The 15,355-nt window shown below is 45.4% G+C and overlaps 1 protein-coding gene across 1 annotated transcript; it reads left to right on the top strand.

The window, feature by feature from the left end:
* Window positions 1–180: 180 nt before the first annotated feature.
* LOC111842955 (COPI coat complex subunit beta 1) lies at window positions 181–12,410 on the top strand. Its single transcript, XM_023810130.2, has 22 exons — window positions 181–270; window positions 2,601–2,750; window positions 3,073–3,302; window positions 3,394–3,563; window positions 3,727–3,841; window positions 3,957–4,049; window positions 4,307–4,444; window positions 4,827–4,946; window positions 5,682–5,789; window positions 6,049–6,195; window positions 6,326–6,471; window positions 7,017–7,113; window positions 7,283–7,443; window positions 7,561–7,681; window positions 7,793–8,020; window positions 8,637–8,816; window positions 9,424–9,568; window positions 10,079–10,198; window positions 10,600–10,745; window positions 10,826–10,915; window positions 11,621–11,776; window positions 12,151–12,410. Exons 2-22 carry the CDS (start codon window positions 2,660–2,662, stop codon window positions 12,208–12,210), a joined length of 2,862 nt encoding a protein of 953 aa, XP_023665898.2. The 5' UTR covers window positions 181–270; window positions 2,601–2,659; the 3' UTR covers window positions 12,211–12,410.
* Window positions 12,411–15,355: the final 2,945 nt, after the last annotated feature.

Raw genomic sequence — 15,355 nt, 5'->3', positions numbered from 1 at the left:
TAGTGACATAATTTATGAACTTTAGATGACTGAGGTATTATAAAGTCTGATGGCCGAAAAAAAAGTGTGTGTTTGTGAACTACGACTGACTAGACCATATCCCAGGTAGCACAGAACACAAAGTTTGGGTACACTATGGGCACAAAAGCGTTGGCGATATGGCGTTTCTACTGTTTGTCCCTCTTCGCTACCCATTCAACGAGTCGGTCCGGAATGCGGAACCTCCACGTCATATGGAAACAGTCGATGCGGGGTAGAAGGTAAAAACAGGTAAGTAGTGAAACAAGCAGTCGCCTGCTATTAAATCGTAAATTAATCGTAAAAGGCATTTGAAATACATTCCGTGTCGTGTTTCTTATTGTCTTGGTGTTAAATTCGTTAAAGGTGATTAGCGGAGTAGGTAGCATATCTAAACCAGGTGGTACCTGCTAACTTCTTGTCCGAGTGAAAAACGTCATGTAACATGCAAAGCAGGAATATTTTGCATGCTGGGCTACAGTACAGTATTTTGGACATTTGTGCAGGTTTTGTGTCACTTAGCCTCCGTAGTGGACGCGAATCTAATAGCGAAATACTTTGATGACACTTTCCGTGACTTGTGTGAGATGGCATTTCATTTCAGATAGTTTACCTGACCTTGGAGTATTATTTTAGGCTGTATAAAATACGGCCAATAAAAACTGCGAAGTAATGAACGAACATAAACTAGTTAACTGGGCATTATCTAGTTACCCTGTTTGATTGACCTTTGGTTGCTTATTATGTGCCCTCCGTTATGATGCTTAACGCTTAGGTGTCTGAAATTATTACGCAGTATACAGTGCATCCGGAAAGTATTCACAGCGCCTCGCTTTTTCCACATTTTCTTATGTTACAGCCTTATTCCAAAATGGATTAAATTCCTTTTTTCCCCCTCAAAATTCTACGCACAACACCCCATAATGACAACGTGAAAAAAGTTTGAGAATTTTGCAAATTTATTAAAAATAAAAAAAACCTGAGAAATCATATGCCTTTACTCAATACTTTGTTGATGCACCTTACAGCCTCAAGTCTTTTTTAATATGATGCACAAGCTTGGCACAATTATCCTTGGGCAGTTTGGCCCATTCCTCTCAAGCTCCATCAGGTTGGATGGGAAGCGTCGGTGCACAGCAATTTTAAGATCTCTCCAGAGATGTTCAATTGGATTCAAGTCTGGGCTCTCGCTGGGCCGCTCAAGGACATTTACAGTTGTCCTGAAGCCACTCCTATGATATCTTGGCTGTGTGCTTAGGGTCATTATCCTTCTGAAAGATGAACCGTCGCCCCAGTCTGGAGGTCAAGAGCACTCTGGAGCAGGTTTTCATCCAAGATGTCTCTGTACATTGCTGCAGTTATCTTTCCCTCTATCCTGACTAGTCTCCCAGTTCCTGCTGCTGAAAAACATCCCCACAGCATGATGCTGCCACCACCATGCTTCACTGTAGGGATGGTATTGGCCTGGTGATGAGTGGTGCCTGGGTTCCTCCAAACATGACTTCTGGCATTCACACCAAAGAGTTCAATCTTTGTCTCATCAGACCAGAAAATTTTGTTTCTCATGGTCTGAGTGTCATTCAGGTGCCTTTTGGCAAACTCCAGGTGGGCTTCCATGCGCCTTTTACTAAGGAGTGGCTTCCGTCTGGCCACTCTGCCATACAGGCCTGTTTGGTGGATTGCTGCAGAGATGGTTGTCCATCTGGAAAGTTCTCCTCTCTCCACAGAGGACCTCTGGAGCAGAGTGACCATCGGGTTCTTGGTCACCTCCCTGACTAAGGCCCTTCTCCTCCGATTGCTCAGTTTAGATGGTTGGCCAGCTCTAGGAAGAGTCCTGGTGGTTTTGAATGTTGGAGACCACTGTGCTCATTGGGACCTTCAAAGCAGCAGAAATTTTTCTGTAACCTTCCCCAGATTTGTGCCTTCCTTTGACTTCATGCTTGGTTTGTGCTCTGACATGCGCTGTCAATTGTGGGACCTTATATAGACAGGTGTGTGCCTTTCCAAATCATGTCCAATCAACTGAATTTACCACAGGTGGACTCCAGTTAAGCTGAAGAAACATCTCAAGGATGATCAGTGGAAACAGGATGCTCCTGAGCTCAATTTTGAGCTTCATGGCAAAAACTGTGAATACTTACGTACATGTGATTTCTCAGTTTTTTAAATTTTTAATAAATTTGCAAAAATCTCAAACTTTTTTCATGTTGTCATTATGGGGTGTTATGTGTAGAATTTTGAGGAAAAAAAATAATTTAATCCACTTTGGAATAAGACTGTAACATAACAAAATGCGGAAAAAGTGATGCGCTGTGAATACTTTCCGGATGCACTGGACATAGCCAGAGTAGCAGGTTGACAGACAAGAACAACGTGGCGATGCTGAGGGTGGTAAGAAGGTCAACACCGTACCCATAACCACTTGAGTGGTTTTCTTGATCACACATTGAATAATTATCCCACCGGTTGTAGGACAGGGGATTGTTCTCCAGATGAAATAAGTCTGAACTATAACCTTAAACATCTCATCTCAGCTCCATTAAAACTAGATTCATTCTATCCATTTCAATGGATTTCTGCAGAGAATCATCAGAGGGGAATATCAACCGGAGTCTTCTAAGAAGACATCCCAATCGGCACAATGACAGCCGCAGAAAATGTGTGTTATACCCTTATAAACGTGCAGACGGACTCAGAACCTCCGTCAGAAATCAGCCTGAAAGCAGATTTAGGTAAGTATCTGATGAGTTGACATCTGTGACTGTGATTGCAGGTTTCTTGATCTGATCACATAATTAGAAAAAATCAGAATCATAACCTCCCACTCCTAAAGGTGTAAAGCCCAGAATTATTTATACTTTATTTGCATGTTTGCTTCCAGAGGTAGAAAGTTTAGGTTTGGAAAGTACAAATCTAGGGCAATATTTTGTTATCCACCATCCAGTTGAAGACATCCAGTCATAGAGTACTGAAGAGGTTGGTTGAAACAAAATCTTGGTCTGGATTTATACTTTCTGGACCTGAAATTTCTACCTCTGATTGCTTCAAATACAGAAAAGGGTGAAATCAAGGCCAAGACCGAAGCTTTGAAGAAGGTGATCATCATGATCCTGAATGGGGAGAAGCTGCCCGGACTGCTGATGACCATCATCCGCTTCGTTCTTCCTCTGCAAGACCACACCATCAAGAAGCTTCTCCTGGTCTTTTGGGAGATTGTACCCAAGACCACACCAGATGGCAAGCTGCTCCAGGAGATGATCCTGGTCTGTGATGCCTATCGGAAGGTACCCAGGGACCAGGGGGGAGATGGGTGGGGTGGGGTGCGGTGAGAACTGCACCTCGGTGGCTTGCTGAGACTCAGTCTACCCCTTCCAGGACCTGCAGCACCCCAACGAGTTCATCCGCGGCTCCACGCTGCGCTTCCTGTGCAAACTGAAGGAGGCAGAGCTGTTGGAGCCCCTGATGCCAGCCATCCGCGCCTGCCTGGAACATCGCCATAGTTACGTGCGACGGAATGCTGTGCTGGCCGTCTACACTATATACAGGTGCAAAATAGTCTGTGCTTGAGCCTGTGTGATGGACCACTTCTTAAAACTAATGAGAACATAGGTCTCAACTGTGTGAATTTGGACAGACATTTGGGCTCCGGTAGTCTAGTGCCCCTTGTGTTAGGAATGTGTAACTGAGTTGTTTCTTTTTTATTTGCAGGAATTTTGAGAATTTGATTCCTGATGCCCCGGAGCTCATCCACGATTTTCTGGTGAACGAGAAAGATGCCAGCTGTAAGAGAAATGCCTTCATGATGCTGATTCACGCAGATCAGGTAAAATAGGGGGGGGGGGCGTGTAGAGGTTTAAGGTTTTCCCCTTCCATGTGTCAAGGCGTGTCCTTCCAACGTCAGAGGAGATCTACTTGTTTCTCTTCCCTGTGTGTTGCAGGACCGAGCACTGGACTACCTGAGCACCTGCATCGACCAGGTCCATACCTTCGGGGACATTCTGCAGCTGGTCATCGTGGAGCTAATTTACAAGGTGAAGGAGCGGGTGCTGATCTTGTAATTTGGTACCTGTGATTACAGTGTCTGGATAGAACAGTCCAGAAAGACAAAACAAAGGGTGACGGTATGAATAATGTTACATACCTGATGGTCAGAAGCTATAAAGTCTGATCACATTGGGTAAAAGGAATTCCACATGCTCCTGTAAACTCCATCCTGAGGAGGGATTTAGTCAAGCACTTTTGCTGGCTGTGATCTGTGATCTCATAACCCACCCACCCACCCGCACAGGTGTGTCACGCCAACCCGTCAGAGCGTGCCCGCTTCATCCGTTGCATCTACAACCTGCTGCAGTCCTCCAGCCCCGCTGTCAAGTACGAAGCAGCGGGGACACTGGTGACCCTCTCCAGCGCACCCACGGCCATCAAGGTACCACTGGGCTCTAATGGGCCCCAATGGGCCCCTGCTGAGACTCGCGGTTCTCCTTTATATGTTCAGTAAACCGTTAAAAAAAAGTATCCTTGGGACTTCAATAGAATCCATATGCATCCAGAAATTCCCGCAATGTTTTGAATTTTATTTATGTAATGTATGAAATATTGATTTCAGATTTATTTTTTCTTTTTTTATTTTTTCTGTTATGTATTAAAAAGCTGGGTTTGTAAATTTTTATTTATATGCTACCTATAAGATTTGAGTGCAAGGTAATATTAATCCTCGTAATGTTTACTCTCTGTGAATATGTTTTAGTGTTTCAAGAGGGAGAATAGTAGAGTAAGTTTTGGCCGTACCTTGTGTCTCCGGGTTCCAGGCAGCCGCTCAGTGCTACATTGACCTAATCATCAAGGAGAGCGATAATAACGTCAAGCTTATTGTCCTGGATCGCCTGGTTGAGCTGAAGGAGAACCCCACCCACGACCGCGTGCTCCAGGTACCGCTGCCCTAACCCTAACCCCACCCACGCCACATGTTTGAGGAACTGCTGCCCTAACCCTAACCCCAACCCCACCCACACATGTATATGGCTGGATTTCACTGGGGCTTCAAAAACAGGAAGTGTGTATTTTTAGTCTCTGTGCTTTTAGACTGTATCATCTCTTCATTAGAGATGGTATCGCTTATTCGTATACTGTGACTAATGTGATTTAAAGCAGGGACTGGCTTAGCAGTGACCGCTATACACTCTCCTCTCCATGAATTTCTGTCTCTTAGTTACCCTTAGTGTGTGGCCTTTGATGGACAAGCATGCCATCCCGTCACAGGGGAGGAACATGTGAAACGTTTACTTCAGACATTTATACATTAATGTGACCTGTGGGAGAGAGTGTTTTATGTCTATAGCCTAATCTCACAAAGCAAAATGTTATTGCACACAAAACACTATTGAAGCTAAAGCTACGACACTCTATACTGCCTGAGTGTCTTTCAAATAATCTCTAAAGTGTCATTCGCACCGGCCTGGCTTCCTCCTAATCCCAGAGTCCCTTATTCAGTCACAGGACTTATCTGTGTATTTTCCCCTTTTCACACTGTAGTTCGAACCATTTGTGTCCCTGCAGTGTGATATGTATTTATTAATGTTGAAGTCTGGCTTGGCCGCAGGTGCGGCATAGGGGTATAAATCAGCACAAACCCCAACAGTGTCGTGCTCACCTGTGCCGTGCAGGATCTGGTCATGGACATCCTGCGAGTCTTGGCAACGCCTGACCTGGAAGTCCGGAAAAAGACCCTGCAGTTGGCTCTGGACCTGGTTTCATCTCGCAACGTGGAGGAGGTGCGTATGTTTCCCCAGGCGTCTGCGTCTGTGGCCACGGGAGATGGCCAGCCATGCCAGCACATTAAAAAGTGTTTTTTAAATAATTTATGTACGTTTTACTGTTCTGCTCCGGTAATTGTGCAGAGTCATAAAAGATGTCCTCTCTTCCTCGATGATGAGGATGGTGATGATGAAGATGAGCTATTCTGTTTGAGCCCGGCTGCCATCCTGAGTCACACGGCAAGCCTTTTTACCCACAATGCCATGTACCTTACAGCTCGTGATCGTACTGAAGAAGGAGGTAATCAAGACCAATAATGTGACCGAACATGAGGACACGGATAAATACAGGCAACTGCTGGTACGGACGCTGCACTCCTGCAGCGTGCGCTTCCCCGACATGGCGGCTAATGTCATCCCCGTGGTGAGTCCCCGCCCCATTGGCTCCAGCGGGGGTCCAGCTCGGTGTGGGGCCCCAGCCCCCACCGCTGGACCTGCACAGCTGCCTTCCTCGGCCCTTGTGACGAATCGGTGCCGTCTGTGCTCCCCCTCAGTTGATGGAGTTCCTGAGCGACACCAACGAGGCAGCCGCCACCAACGTGTTGGAGTTCATCAGGGAGGCCATCCAGAGGTTCGATGGCCTGCGGCCTCTTGTCTTTGAGAAGCTACTGGAGGTGTTCCACTCCATCAAGGCCGTGAAGTAAGCCGACCACACTCAGACACAAGCTCGCGGCCGTTTTTGTCTCTGAGCAGTTAGGCAGAAAGAAACCATACCGTGAACTACATGCTCCCATGAAGATACGCAGGCACTCAGCCCTAGTTAGATTTTATTGGGCATCACCGTGAAATCTGTAGGCTGAGCATCAAAATATTACTTTCGGTTGGGGATGTAGAGACGCATCGTTCACGTTGATGAGTTGGTTATTAAAGTGGTGATTCAGCTGCATTGATCCTTCTTTGTATGCAATTAATAGAGAGAATGGAGTTCCCATGGCCATATTTGTGAATTTTCTTCAGTGAAGATAAAAAAGGTTTGCATTTAGGTTATGAAAATGATTGAATAATCGATTAATGGAATTGAATCGTAGAAAAATCGGTTTGTAGCTAGCCAGCCATGAGCTCAAAATCCAGTGTGTCACTACAGAAACGGTGGTTTGTTCAGTCCTCCCCTCCACAATTCCCATGTCTGCATGGCCTAGATCTCCACAGTATGGACGCTGTGTGACCGTGTCGGTGTTCTGGCAGGATTTTCAGGGGAGCACTGTGGATTTTGGGCGAGTACTGCTGCACCAAGGAGGACATCCAGAGCGTGATGACAGAAATCCGAAGGTCCCTAGGAGAGGTGAGGGCTTTCAGCAAGGCTGTAAAATTCGGAGTGCTGCCCGTTTGTGACATATAACCACACAATATATACACCATACTACTGATGTAATGCACACTTACTACACGGATTAAGATGCTTAATTTCTTGTGCTTCATGAGTCGTTTACCCCCCTTTGTGTCACGCGCAGATCCCGATCGTGGAGAATGAGTTAAAGAGAGAGCTGGGCGAGATCAAGCCTGACGATGAGGCGACGGTGACCCCCGCGCAGAAACTGGTGACGGAGATGGGCACCTATGTGACTCAGAGCGCCTTGGTCTCCACAAGACCCACTAAGAAGGATGAGGACAGGTAGAAGAGACAATTTAGTGTGCACAGATGTAGGGTGAACTTTTGAACTCCATAATGCCTTTCTTAATGATTGTAATTTTGTTCCCTAAATGGTAACAGAGAATGTATTTGTTGTAGACCTCCCCTAAGGGGCTTCCTGATGGATGGAGATTTCTACGTTGCTGCTGCCTTGGCGACCACCCTGACCAAACTTGCCCTTCGCTATGTGTCTATCATCCCAGATAAAAGGAAGCAAAATGTGAGCTCTGGAGGAAACCCTTTTGTTTCTGTCTATGTCTATGGCTTCACACTGCCATCTCACTCTCCGCACGGTCCCCCTGTTTCCTCCCTCCCCCCATTTTACCCACAGTCCTTTGTGGCCGAAGCCATGCTGATCATGGCCTCCGTGCTCCACCTGGGCAAGTCGTCGCTGGCCAAGAAGCCGATCACGGACGACGACGTGGACCGCATCTCGCTGTGCATCAAGGTGCTGTCTGAGTGCTCGCCACTCATGGATGACATCTTCAACAAGGAGTGCCGCAGCTCACTGTCGCACATGTTAACAGTGAAGCTGGAGGAGGAGAAGCTCTCGCAAAAGGTGGGGCTCCCCGTCACATTAGCAGGGACGCCGCGTCAGGACTTCTTGTCCATTTTGATTTTATTTTTTGATTTTACTAGTTTGATGTGCTCCATCCATCTTCATTGTACCTCAAACTTTTATACTCGAGCCTTTCTCTGTGAACTTGTGGACCAGTAGAGTCACTAGTGAATAAATTAGTTTGTTTTAATGCAACTGTTCACCCCCCAGCCAGGAAGTTCATGAGGAATGCCCTGTTTTTTTGTCCATGGCTATGAGATGGATGCTCCCTTGGGTGCTAATTAGCAACAAAATACTTCAGCTCATCCTGTTTTTAATAGCAAAGAGGATAAATATCTGTATTAACACAAGAAGCAGGGATATCATAGTAAAGTCATCCTGGAAGATTTCACAGTCCTGTCTTAGAGAAAACTAGCGTGAACAGCTGGACAGTAAGTTCTAGGAAAGTTTGGTTTGTAAACATGACACTGGAATTCCAAAGTTACAAATATAAGTATAAGATGCACACTAACGGAAGAAACATTTCCAGACTAGTGAAATCCTTAACCTGTGGCACAATTTAACTCTAACAGGCTTGGTTCAAAGGTTTCTAAACTCACTCTGTCTCTCCCTGCAGAAAGAGTCAGAGAAGCGCAGCGTGACAGTGCAGGCCGACGACCCCCTCACCTTCATGCAGCTCACTGCCAAGAGCGAGACGGCCTCCAAGGAGGACCAGTTCCAGCTCAGCCTGCTCGCGGCTATGGGCAACACGCAGAGGAAGGAGGCTACCGACCCATCGGCCTCTAAGCTCAACAAGGTACCTGCATGTCCCTTGTGTCAAAAAGTATTATTAAATAGGGTTGCAAAAGGGCGGTAAATTTCCAGAAACTGTCCTTTTCGTGGGAAGTTAAGCTAGGAAATTTTGGATATATTTGATGTTAGAAACTTTCCATGAGAATTACTGGGAATACATGGGAAATAATGGAAAATCCCCAGAATTTTGCAACCCTATTAAAACTGGTAACTAATAATGGATATGATTTCTTTGGATCTAAAGTAAGTATTCAAGTATTCAAGACACCTGTTCAATTTGTAATTTCGCAGGATATCTTTATGGTTGCTAAATCTCGAGGTGTTACTGCTTCCTCAGTGTACAGTGTTTGTTCCTGTATTTTTCCAGTAGATGGCACTTGTGCCCAATAGTTGATGCGATTCCTAAGGTTGCCTTCAGTGGTGACAGTGTAACAGTACTGTTGGTCCTTCAGTCCTTGTGCTGTACCTGTTTTCAGGCTCAGTCCTTCAAATTAATTTCACATTCTGGTTAGCACTGTTATTCTGGGGGTGAGTGTACGTTTGAGGTGTCGTCATTGGACATTCTCTGTACAAATTAACCCCAAATGACACTTGGAGACGTTCCGTTGCAGGTCACCCAGCTGACTGGGTTCTCTGACCCAGTGTACGCAGAGGCCTATGTCCATGTCAACCAGTACGACATAGTGCTGGATGTGCTGGTCGTCAACCAGACCAGTGACACCCTGCAGAATTGTACGCTGGAGCTGGCCACTCTGGGTATGCTCCCTTCCCTGGGCACTATCGCGGCTCTTCATCTGTTTATCTGTGTGTGTGTGTGTGTGTGTGTGTGTGTGTGTGTGTGTGTACCCTCACCTCAGTGATCACAACGTCCACATATTTGTTTCTGTGCTTTACAATGTTTTGGAAATGTTAAGTGTATGTTGTAAAAACAAAATTACTTGCACAAAATTGAGCTATGATTTGTCGTTTGTCAAATTAAAGGCAGTGGAATCGTCAGCTTAAAACATGTTACACAATGAACACACACAGTTATATACTATATTTATTTTTTTACTTTATGTATTTTTCTTAATAATATTTTTCAACCAAATCACACTGGTTCGAATTAGACACCAAACTTGCATTTAGTTGTCTGAATACTTGTACTTTGTGCAATGACAACAAAGCTGAATCTAATGTAATCTAAACAAATTTGGGTATTATATCGCTGTGCTGTAGATGGAGTGTAATGCGTGACACTGACTTTGGTTGATGTGACCCCGACAGGTGACCTGAAGCTAGTGGAGAAGCCCTCCCCCCTCACACTGGCTCCCCACGACTTCACCAACATCAAGGCCAACGTCAAAGTGGCGTCCACAGAAAATGGCATCATCTTTGGAAACATAGGTTAGACCTCATTATCCCCCTCTTAGAGAAGAGAGCTGTTCCAACTCTTTCTGTATTAAGTCAGGTACGTTTATCAGAGACAATGAGCCCATTGCTCACTAAATTACCCAGTTAGGTATTTTGTTATTTAACTAAAGGGTTTAGCTTCTGGCTAATTGTAGCAGAACCCCTGTTGGGATTTGAACCTGCGGCTTGCATTTTGATTAGTCGGCTGGTTCTTTTATCCAAAGCAGTGGATGATACTTATTGCATTTATTCAGTGAGAGATTTTTTTTGTTACTTTTTGGAGCAATTGAGGTTAAGGAGCCCCTCCCGGGACCTGATGTGGTAACCTTCACATTATTAGTAACTTAGCAATCTGTCGACCTATGCTGTCATAACTGGGTGTCTTTGCATCCCAGTCTATGACGTGTCAGGCGCGGCCAGCGACAGGAACTGTGTGGTGCTGAGTGACATCCACATAGACATCATGGACTACATCCAGTCAGCCTCCTGCACTGATGCCGAGTTCAGACAAATGTGGGCCGAGTTTGAGTGGGAGAACAAGGTAGGACGTTGTCTGCCGAAAGTCCGAGGGTCACACTACCGAAAGTTTGGCAAAAACCGACACGTGCCCTGCCTCTCCAGGTCACGGTGAACACGAACATCGCGGACCTGTATGAGTACCTGCAGCACATCCTCTCCTCCACCAACATGAGATGCCTGACTCCAGAGAAGGTACTGTGTGCCCCCCCGCCCCCCATTTTTACTAATGATACATCCGGAGTAAGTCATGGAGCGTTTCTCAATACCAAGAATGCAAAGATCGTATCTGTGTTTCGGTAAGACCAGTTTTGCCAACTTGCCTTCCAAAAACGAACTAGAGGTGCAATGAGTCATGGAATTGGTCTCGTTCCGGGTGGATGCAAGCGATGCATCCTTGATACTTAGGGGCTGGGCAAGAAGGACATCCGGGTATTTTTACCATCCTCTGTACTTATTCTGTTCTTGAGAATTGGAACTTGTCTTCAGCAATGGAAGATGATGTGAAATGGGTACACGAGAACACAAGTACGGTCCAGTACGCATTTTGAGAAACACCAGAGCTTTCTGTTGTGATCTCACTCTCTGTATCTCACTGGCTGATAATGCTTTCAGTCTGCTGACTGATAAATACACAGCCAGTAACCACTGAGCCTCCTTGTAACAGATATTTGCATATGTGAGACACCAATAGCAGAAAAGGGGACCTTCTTGTAGCAGACAGGAACCTCAAACATGGTGCGTGGCTCTGGAGCCATGTGACTCCTGAATAGGTTCCCTGTTCTCCAGCATCATTATCATTGCTAAATAAGCTTTCATTGATGTCCTGTCACTTTTGTTTTGAGCACTTCTGCTGCAAACTGGAGGCTAATGCACTCCAACACTGCCCCCAAATAACAGGCTCTGTCAGGGTTCTGCGGCTTCATGGCTGCTAACCTGTACGCCCGCTCCATCTTCGGGGAAGATGCCCTCGCCAACGTTAGCATCGAGAAGCCCGTGCACCTGGGCCCTGACGCTCCAGTGAGCGGCCACATCCGGATCCGTGCCAAGAGTCAGGTAGGCGACCCCGAGCCAGCGGTCCCAGCTCAGCCATTTGGTGCTCAGCCTCACTGACTGTGCTGAGTTACATCCCCATCACGATGACGTTGCTTAATGCTTATGTTTGCTTGAGGACAGAAGAGGCCTTCCCCGTACACATCTCCTCCAGCACTTCCATCTTCCCAACTGAGCTGTCCTTGATATTAATTGCACAGTGGGGGCGGGGTACAGAATTAAGTGAGCCATGTAAACCAGGGGTGGGAAGGGGGGCAAACCTCAGAGATATTGCTCTGTCAATGGGACGAAATCCGATCCATCTGGAAGACATAAACCTCTAGGGCAGTGTTTGAAAGGAAAGGCATTTTTAAACGTGGCTCTCCTGTTCTTCACAGGGCATGGCATTGAGCCTTGGAGACAAGATTAACCTATCCCAGAAGAAGATCAGCATATGAATGGACCAGGGAGGCTGTTGGTAGATGACCCTCGCCTTATGCGGACATTTCCCCTTCATGTTTCTGTTACTTGTGTCCGTGCAGATGCACTTTACTGTCCCCTTCCAGCCTTCTGACTTCCCTGGTGTGCAGAAATACTGATGGCTATGATTCTGTAACTCGCTTAACTCTGTGCCTCGCAATAAAGACATCTGATTTGATCGCATTGTTGTTGTGTTCGTCATTGTCCTGTTACAACCTGATGTGTGTTTGCAGTACATGGATATGAGCACAAGGTCATTTGTCCTCTAAAGGTCACACATTCTCAACCATTTTTGTCAGCGCTCACATTGTTATTCATCTGCTATGTCTTATAATCTCACAATAGAAATTTTTCCTGTCGATTATTTCACAGTGTGTCCTTTTTTTATCCGGAGAAAATTTGAAAGTTGCTGTTTGTGGGCATGGCTGTGGCCAGACTTTTTAGGTGTAGACTGACACCTGCTGAAGGTACCATTGAGGTCTGTATGGTATTGCCAACTTATACAGACCTCCAGAGAGAGGCCTACACACATGCCTGAACATGGGTCTCGAGTGGTTACAGTGCCTGATGTAAGGGGAACAGAACATGGGCATTACGCAAATTCTAATAAATGCTAGAGGGGATCTCAGCAGTTGGTGCCTAGTGCCTTTGTGGGAGAAATATGATTGAAACCACTGAGGTGGCTAGTGTTGCACGTCATGAAGGTTCACGGCAGCATCAGCATCATCTCTGGAGTTCCACTCATTAAAAGCATGAATAGTATCAACTTAAGTACCGTGATAAGGAGAGGTGGAGTGGGTGTGTCCAAAAACACATACTTACACAGTAAGTACTGAATTTCTTCAGCTGCCTGAATTCCACCATTAATGTAGTGCATGCAGAATGTATGCATGAGAACAGTATGCATGGCAGCCGCCATCTCGCATATTACATGTTTACCAGTAATGTAGTTTGGCCTCTGTGAAAGTTAAAAACTGTTAAAAAGTATCAATGAAAAAAACATATGTACATTCAAGTTAACATGTAACTGACTGTTGTTTTCCCACTATAATTTGCACAGAGGTGGAACTTCCTCCACCACTTTCACAAAAATTTCTGAAAAAGCAGTGTTCTTGGTCTCTGGTCACAGCTCCGGTTGCCTTGTAGGATAAAATAACGTCTACTGGTTGCACCCTTCGGAATTTCGCAGAATGTAGTATGTCATCTGGATACTGTTTGTCTACTTATCCATACTACACATCGCATACTATATTTCGCCTACTATATACTATACAACTATGCAATTTTGGACGCACCTGGTTTCTTTCAACAGTAAAGTATCTTTCACTTTCCTCCCAGTTAATTATGTCAAACACCATCGCAAAGTCCATACTGGCACTGGTCTGTGTATGCTAGCCTCTGGTTCCAAATGTTTGCTAATAAAAATAAGGGTTTCATAAAGATGTATTTATGGTGGTACTGGTGGGTAGCACCACTGCCTCTCATCATCAGGGTTTGACTCCTGTCTGGTCTGTTTATGTGGAATTTCTATGATGCACATTTACTTCCACATTCCCAAAACACGCTGTTAGGCAAACTGTGTCTCTAAATTACCCAGAGAGAATGTTTGTGTGTGTGGTTACGTGTGCACACTCATGGACCGGTGTCCCTTATCTTGTGCCATAAGTTTTATGAGCTGGAATCTTGGCTCACAGTGAGCCCATACAGGTTAAGTGGGTGAAAAATGGGTGGGCGTTCTAATTTTTAAAGTCTGTTCACTTTTTTTAAGCCTTAGTTACGATCTGACATTCAGCCAAGTGCTTGTGCTTAAGTCTGGTGGCAATAGCCCACGTGCCAGTGTTCCTATTTCCTGACACTGAAATCTGCACTGGCCACAACTTTAAGAACTGATCCCTCCAATCCTCGTAAATCCACAGCTAACTTCGGGGATCAGAATTTGGGCTAGTAGTCAGAAATGCATCTGCTATTCTATTGGATGGATTGGTGTGGTTAGTGATCAAGTCTAAAAGGCTACTAGACTCTCTGCTTTGATTCCGTCCGTGTTGCCTGTTTAAGGGCTGATTTATGGCTCCGGTTGACAGCTGTGCTCTCCAGGCCCTGAGCATTAACCTCTGCACTACACCCCCCACGTTCCACTGACCACCCGCAGATCGAACACCAGTGTCTCCTCACTCAGGACAGCCAGCACATTGCTGGTGCTTTAGGTCACATGACCCATATTCAATCTTCCCTGTCATTCTAATAATTGATTCTTTCACTCGTAAGGACTGTTTTGAATTCGGCTTCATTTTTTTCTTACAATATCAGTATTCTTCCTGGGTTTTGAACCTTAAAGTACAGCCTTGGATCTATTTGTCCCACCCCCTACATAATTTGATTACGAAGAAGCATAATCAAAGTTATATTCATCACACGCAGAGAGAACATTAACTCCAGGAAGCTGTGACTGATTGGAAATCTTTACTCGATTACCAAGCTCTTTCACACGTGTTTAGCTTAAACCTCTTGAATCTCCCTCTTTCTCTCCTGCTTATGAACTTTGTCAGGAACAACGGATGCGAGACACCGACTCCCTGCTCTGTATATGGAAATGCATGCTCATTTTCTTGGGTGTAGATTAAATTTTCCACAGTTCAGTCCCCTTCCCCAAATTTAAAGTGCACGTTTACTTGCTGGGTTTTAAATTACAGTGCCATGTGTTTTAAATGCTGCTTTATTCCTGTGAAATTACTTTTGATTTTCAAAAAAGAATGCTTTTGGATGGAAGACATGGTACCTTTCTAAATGGGATAAATATGCATTCTCAGGAAAGAGACCGCACGGATCAGATTGCACTCCCCATTCCAAGTTCAGATGTTGCTGCTGTTTTAACAGGCCAGAGACTGTAGATGTTCCCAAAATGCAGGGGTACATGAGAAGGCTTTTTCATTTTGCTCTGCTTAGGTGCTGGTTTTGCCTAATTGGTGGAGTGTATGGTTTACTGAATAAGGTGAGTGGCTCTGTGGGCTAAATTGATGGGTTTGTAATCGGAAGGTTGCTGGTTCAAGCCCCGGCCTTGACAGGACAGTCCCATGTCTGTGGGCACTTGAGTAGGGCCCCCTGGCTCTAGGGGTGCAATATTAT

Source organism: Paramormyrops kingsleyae, chromosome 13 (assembly GCF_048594095.1).
Source record: "Paramormyrops kingsleyae isolate MSU_618 chromosome 13, PKINGS_0.4, whole genome shotgun sequence".
NCBI lineage: Eukaryota > Metazoa > Chordata > Actinopteri > Osteoglossiformes > Mormyridae > Paramormyrops > Paramormyrops kingsleyae.
Note: the sequence above shows the minus strand (reverse complement) of the source record. Positions and strands in the feature narration are given on the sequence as shown.

Excerpts from the sequence above, each read along its gene's own strand:
- LOC111842955 (XM_023810130.2), top strand. The coding sequence starts at position 2,660 with ATGACAGCCGCAGAAAATGTGTGTTATACCCTTATAAACGTGCAGACG. Across the intron at positions 4,445-4,826 it reads GCGCACCCACGGCCATCAAG|GCAGCCGCTCAGTGCTACAT; the intron begins GTACCACTGGGC and ends TCCGGGTTCCAG. Across the intron at positions 10,746-10,825 it reads AGTTTGAGTGGGAGAACAAG|GTCACGGTGAACACGAACAT; the intron begins GTAGGACGTTGT and ends CTGCCTCTCCAG.